The sequence below is a fragment of the Aptenodytes patagonicus genome, chromosome 3 (genome assembly GCF_965638725.1).
Source record: "Aptenodytes patagonicus chromosome 3, bAptPat1.pri.cur, whole genome shotgun sequence".
NCBI classification, from domain to species: Eukaryota; Metazoa; Chordata; class Aves; order Sphenisciformes; family Spheniscidae; genus Aptenodytes; species Aptenodytes patagonicus.
The window spans coordinates 108,849,661-108,856,572 of NC_134951.1; the positions used below are offsets into that span (position 1 = coordinate 108,849,661).

The following is a 6,912-nucleotide window of genomic DNA, read 5'->3' on the forward strand; positions in this document are numbered from 1 at the left end:
CTGGGGGCTGATGGGATCCATCTGTCAGAGAAGGGGAAGAGCATCTTCGGTCATAGGCTTGCCAAGCTGGTGAAGGGGGCTTTAAACTAAAGTTGCCGAGGGAGGGGAACCTCAATCCATCCCACTCCTACCAGTTTGATGCCAGTGCCAGCAATAGATGCCCACAGCCTGGAGAAGGATCACAGGTCAGCAGGAGAGCACCTGAAGAGCAGCACAAAGGAACTCCAGCCACTCCAGCCAGTAAGTCAGCTTCATCCAGGGCCCAACTTAAATGCCTCTTTGCAAACGCACATAGCATGGGGAATAAACAAGAGGAGTTAGAGAAATGCTCATGCCTGCAGGGCTATGATCTTATTGGCATTACGGAGACATGGTGGGATGGCTCCTATGATTGGAGTGTTGGAATGGAAGGATACAGGCTCTTTAGGAAGGACAGGAAGGGGAGATGAGGAGGGGGTATCGCCCTCTATGTCAGTGACCAGGAGGACTGCATGGAGCTCCGCCTGGGTATGGATGAGGAGCCGACCGAGAGCTTATGGGTCAGGATTAAAGGGAGGGCAGGGACAGGTGACATTACAGTGGGGGTCTGCTACAGGCCACCCCACCAGGAAGAGCGAGCAGATGAGGCCCTCTATAGCCAGATAGGAGCAGCCTCACGTTCACAAGCCCTGGTCCTCATGGGGGACTTCAGCCACCCTGATATCTGTTGGAGGGACAACACGGCAGGGCATAAGCGATCCGGGAGGTTCCTGGAATGCGTCAATGATAACTTCCTTCTCCAAGTGGTAGAGGAGCCAATGAGGAGAGGTGCTATGCTGGACATTGTTCTCACCAACAAGGAGGGGCTGGTGGGGAGTGTGAAGCTCAAGGCCAGCCTGGGCTGCAGTGACCATGAAATGGTGGAGTTCAAGATCCTTAGGGCACTGAGGAGGATGCACAGCAAGCTCACTACCCTGGACTTCAGGAGAGCAGACTTTGGCCTCTTCAGGGGTCTGCTTGGCAGAGTGCCATGGGACAAAGGCCTGGAGGGAAGAGGGGCCCAAGAAAGCTGGGTAATATTCAAGGCTCACCTCCTCCAAGCTCAGGAGCGATGCATCCCAACAAAGAGGAATTCAGGCAAAAGCGCCAGGAGGCCTGCATGGATGAACAAGGAGCTCCTGGACAAACTCAAACACAAAAAGGAAGCCTACAGAGGGTGGAAGCAAGGACAGGTAGCCTGGGAGGAATACAGAGAAATTGTCTGAGCAGCCAGGGATCAGGTTAGGAAAGCTAAAGCCCTGATAGAATTAAATCTGGCCAGGGACATCAGGGGCAGCAACAAAAGCTTCTATAGGTACATCAGTGATAAAAGAAAGACTAGAGAAAATGTGGCCCCTCTCCAGAAGGAAACGGGAGACCTGGTTACCTAGGATATGGAGAAGGCTGAGGTACTCAGTGACTTTTTTGCCTCAGTCTTCACCAGCAAGTACTCCAGCCACACTGCCCAAGTCGCAGAAGGCAAAGGCGAGGCCTGGGAGAATGAAAAGCCACCCACTGTGGGAGAAGATCAGGTTCGAGACCATCTAAGGCACCTGAAGGTGCACAAGTCCATGAGACCTGATGAGATGCATCCGCGGGTCCTGTGAGGGAACTGGCGGATGAAGCCACTATCCATCGTATTTGAGAAGTCATGGCAGTCCAGTGAAGTTCCCGCTGACTGGAAAAGGGGAAACATAACCCCCATTTTTAGAAAGGGAAAAAAGGAAGACCCGGGGGACTACAGGCCAGTCAGTCTCACCTCTGTGCTGGGCAAGATCATGGAGCAGATCCTCCTGGAAACTATGCTAAGGCACATGGGAAATAAGGAGACAATGGGTGACAGCCAACATGGCTTCACTAAGGGCAAATCGTGCCTGACAAATTTGGTGGCCTTCTACAATGGCATTACAGCATTGGTGGATGAGGGAAGAGCAGCTGACATCATCTACCTGGACTCGCGCAAGCATTTGACACTGTCCCGCACAACGTCCTTGTCTCTAAATTGGAGAGACATGGATTTGATGGATGGACCACTCAGTGGATAAGGAATTGGCTGGATGGTTGCACTCAAAAGAGTTGCAGTCAATGGCTCAATGGCTCAAGTGGAGACCAGTGACGAGCGGTGTTCCTCAGGGGTCGGTATTGGGACCGGTGCTGTTTAACATCTTTGTCGGCGACATGGACAGTGGGATTGAATGCACCCTCAGCAAGTTTGCCACTGACACCAAGCTGTGTGGTGCGGTTGACATGCTGGAGGGGAGGGATGCCATCCAGAGGGACCTTGACAGGCTTGAGAGGTGGGCCCGTGCGAACCTCACGAAGTTCAACAAGGCCAAGTGCAAGGCACATGGGTCAGGGCAATCCCAAGCACAAATACAGGCTGGGTGGAGAATGGATTGAGAGCAGCCCTGAGGAGAAGGACTTGGGGGTGTTGGTTGATGAGAAGCTCAACGTGACCTGGCAATGTGCGCTTGCAGCCTAGAAAGCCAACCGTATCCTGGGCTGCATCAAAAGAAGCGTGACCAGCAGGTCAAGGAAGGTGATTCTCCCCCTCTACTCTGCTCTGGTGAGACCCCACCTGGAGTACTGTGTTCAACTCTGGCACCCCAGCATAAGAAGGACATGGACCTGTTGGAGCGAGTCCAGAGGAGGGCCACGAAGATGATCAGAGGGCTGGAGCACCTCTCCTCTGAAGACAGGCTGAGAGAGTTGGGGTTGTTCAGCCTGGAGAAGAGAAGGCTCCAGGGAAACCTTGTAGCAGCCTTCTAGTACCTGAAGGGGGCCTACAAGAAAGCTGGAGAGGGATTTTTTACAAGGGCATGAAGTGATAGGACAAGGGTAATAGCTTTAAACTGAAAAAGGGTAGATTTAGATTAGGTAAAAGGAAGAAATTCTTCACTATGAGGGTGGTGAGGCACTGGAACAGGTTGCCCGGAGGGGTGGTGGATGCCCCATCCCTGGAAACATTCAAGGTCAGGTTGGATGGGGCTTTGAGCAACCTGGTCTAGTGGAAGGTGTCCCTGACCATGGAATGGGGGGTGGAACTAGGTGATCTTTAAAGGTCCCTTCCAACCCAAACCATTCTATGGTTCTGATTCTCTGAAAATGTACTGATAGATGTGCTGCTTTTACTTCAAAAGATGTATTCATTCTTGTACTTTGAAAATTCATATGCAAAGGAGGAACCTTGTGTCTGGGATGCCGAAGAACCGATATTTGTCTGAGATGGGACTTTTTATTTTAGGGATTAGATGTGGTATTTTAGCCAACTGCCTTAGGATGACTAGTATTCTGCTGTGAAGTGCTTATTTCTCTCAACTGTCAATAAGGATGTCTAGACAGTAAATGCAAGAGGCAGATGTTTGCATCACAGTTGTCATAAAGTAAGAATTTCACCCTCAGGTCCATACTAAGAATGATGTCTCCCCCTTTTCAAGCCTCCCTTAAAATACCAGATCAATGTCAGCCAGCAGGGAGAACTCTTCGTGTCCAAGGGGCAGCTTGCTTTCCCGTTGGTCTGTAAAGCCATGACAGCGTGTTCTTCCTCAACTTACAGACCCAGGTATAGATATCCTTTGTAGCTGTCACTGGCTGTGGCATTGTACTATTAGCAATGTCAGCAGGCAGAGTTATAAATAAGGTAAGTATGTTTCCGTGCTGGTGTGGAGTAGTAGTGTACACATTTTGGAGCGGCACTTGTTTTTAAAGGAAAGAGGAAGAATAACTGTCATGGTCACAAATATGTGGTTTGGATAGTTGCCCAAGGAGTCAGAAGTTGCTTAATAAAGTAGTTAGTGTTGCTCTCCTGAACAGGTCTTCTGTCTCTCTAAGCTGCAAATGTTGTGTTGAAGTTCTAGGAAAAGGTCACTTGGTGTTTGGCTAACACATTAATGGCATCCTCAGAAATACCTGTGCATCATCAGTGGGTAACCCTACATACTTCCCTTGCAGAGAACCACGCGTATGAATCCAACATGACATAAAGCACCAGCGCTGCTAACTGCACCGCAGCCGATTCTCAACAGGAGTAACTGCAGTTTGAGTCCTGGTGCTTGCAGGGTGGCATTAATGGACTTAGTAAAACGTAGCCAGAGAGGAAAAGCGGAGGAGTGCTCATGCTCTGAAGGGCTCTCTTCTCCCTTTGGTGCACTTGTAAAGCCAAAATCCTGTATCAGCAAATGGCAATCTGAAGAGACAGATAAAAACCTTTCAGTTTCTTCTTTCCATATCGATACAGTGTGCGTGTTGATTCAAAAGGCTACGCTTTCAAGGCAGGCTCCAGGCATGTACCTGTTTTGAGGTTTAAGACTGTATGGATAGAACCTGAGGAAACTCAGGCAGATGGTGACACCAGATTGAACTGGAAAAGCATAAAAAATATTAAAATCCAGGAATCTTCATAGTGCTTTCAGTGGGCTTTCTCTCAGGCGCTGTGGGAGGAAGCGATGCAGAAAGGAATTTGCTCTGCAGTGGCAGGAAGGCAGAGGTAGCTGTCTTAATCTCTCTTTTTTCCTTTCTCCTTTTAGGTACTCAGCTTGTATAACACCATAAATCCAGAAGCTTCTGCCTCTCCGTGCTGCGTGTCCCAGGATTTGGAACCCCTCACCATCCTCTACTACATTGGCAAAACACCCAAAATCGAACAGCTGTCCAACATGATCGTAAAGTCTTGCAAGTGCAGCTAAAGGATACCCCTGAAACAGCGTGACGTGTGTGCATTAAAAAAAAAAAAACAAGGAAAAAAAGAAAGAGAGAGCGAGAAGGAAAGAAAGAAAAATGAAAACCCAGGTTCATCAGTGTTAAAAGAAAAAAAAAAAAGAAGAAAAAAAAGCGGTACTAGTCTGAACTGTTTGAAAGTTTGTTTTGTTTTTTTTTTAAACTGGCATCTGAAGCAAAACATTGAAGGCCTTTATCCTACATTTCACCTACACATAGTGTGAGATAGACAAGAAGCAAAGTTAAAGAAAAAAAAAACCTTTTAAAAAATAAACACTGGAAGAAATTTGTTAGTGTTACTATGTGAAAGGAAAAAAACAGGAAAATCCCATGAAGTGGAGTTGCTGTATCTGTCCCGTGCCTTACTTGATCTCTCTGTATTGTTACGCAATAGGCATCCTACCCATTCCTCTTAGTTGTAGAGTTAACAGTGCATTATTTATTTGTGTGTAAAAACTATCAAATGAACATTTCCGTATCGCCATTGGAAAAAAGAAAACCAGCCAATGTGGACAAAGTGGAGACCAAATAAGCTGCCAGAAATACATATAAAGCCTAAAGGAACACAAGCTCGAAAGAATCAGAAAAGTAATGGTTAGTTTAGTTCAATTAAAATAGAAATCAGTTATTACATTATTGAGAAACTCTGCCTTTAAAATACCTTATTTTTCATGCCAGCTGCCTAGAGAGGCTTCTTGTAAGGTCTCAAACCCTTGTTTTAAATACTGAATAATTTACTAATAAAGGACACTTTGTTTCAGTCTCAAAGACAAGTCTATAAGATTTTTTTTTTTTTACTGTAAATGATTTAAAATGTCAGTTTAGTAAACCAGTGAAATATTTAACATGTACTGGTCTAATCTTCAGACCTTAATATGTTGCTGTATAGCTATGCTATGGGATTTTTTTGTTCTTTTGGTATATGTAACCATACCTAGAGTATTACAATAGGTGGGTAGTAAAAGCCAGCTTAATTGGAAACATATCTGTAGATCTCTATTTGTAAACTATTAAAAAATTAAGTACTTTATGTGTAATGTGTAAATTTTCACCATATTTTTGTACTCTGTAATACTGTCAGCTCTCATGAGTTTGAATTTGAATTTGGGGCTCTTTTAGATCACTCAGAATCATGTGTTTCCCTCTAGCTGGCCAGTATGAGTAGAGTCCCTATATTTTGACTTGCACTACAAATACATGTTTTATAATAATTGCTATACATGTGCTTTGTATATTGTTCATCATTATGACATAAGCTACCTGACTCCATTTGTTTTCTGTTTTATAAAAAGGATGGATTAAAGTGATCTCTCCCCGCCCCCCCTGCCCCCACCCCCCCTCAAGTTGTCCCCGTTTGTAACACTTGAATCGCGATGCGGTTTGGATTCCTAGACCTTTTTATTTCCTTTCAGCTATAGACATTCAAACAGATGGTCAGGGAGCGAGGTGTTGCAAGAAGAGATGTCCCAGCCTGGCCGTGGCGAGGCAAACCCTTGCAGAGAATGACATTCACCACTGTGCAGAAGGCTGGTAGGAAGCGTCTGCCGCGGCGATGCCCCGAACGGGGTGTGAGCGGGATCGCTTTGCAGTCAGAGGCCGTGCATCGGCCTCGCACGCAGCGGGGACTTGCCCCCGCAGTTAGTCCGTGGCACCGATCCTGCTTCTACTGCAGGTAACAGAGGTTTGCCTTTAACTTCTGCAGCGGCACGGCAGGCCCCTTTAGGCTATTGGGGTGTGTGTGTAAGGATTAGCAGGATCAGACCCTTGATTTTTGAGAGTTTGCCAATTCCTTTCTAATTGAGCTCACATTAAAGCTTCTTTTAAAAAAAGGAAAGGAAAAAGGAACGTGGGGTTCCTAGGATTTTGTTGTTGTTACACATGTTTAAATATTGTAGAGGGAGTAAAAAAAAAAAAAAAAATCCACATCATACTCTTCATTTAAAAAAAGCCCCAACCTAAATTAGCAAAAAAATTGTGAAGGCGCATTCAGTTCATTTCACATGATGAATGGTTTTGCATGGCAAAGCTGGAAAACTGCGTTAAAAACATACTACTTGGATGGGAAGGACATTTTCTGTCATTGACCCGAGCGGTGTCGGGAGGACGCTCCTGAGCTTGATGTTGTCAGCTCCAGTTTTAAGAAGTGCAATTTCTTTGGCTTCAGCAGAACACTGATGC

General features: G+C 46.1%; 1 protein-coding gene across 1 annotated transcript in view; it reads left to right on the forward strand.

Annotated features, from left to right (window-relative positions):
* The window catches only part of TGFB2 (transforming growth factor beta 2), a 69,706-nt gene extending 63,641 nt beyond the window's left edge, over positions 1-6,065 (forward strand). The window contains exon 7 of the mRNA XM_076334590.1: positions 4,545-6,065. Within this exon, the coding sequence (XP_076190705.1) occupies positions 4,545-4,703 (159 nt within the window). The 3' untranslated portion in view covers positions 4,704-6,065. The remainder of the gene's footprint in view (positions 1-4,544) is intronic.
* Positions 6,066-6,912: the final 847 nt, after the last annotated feature.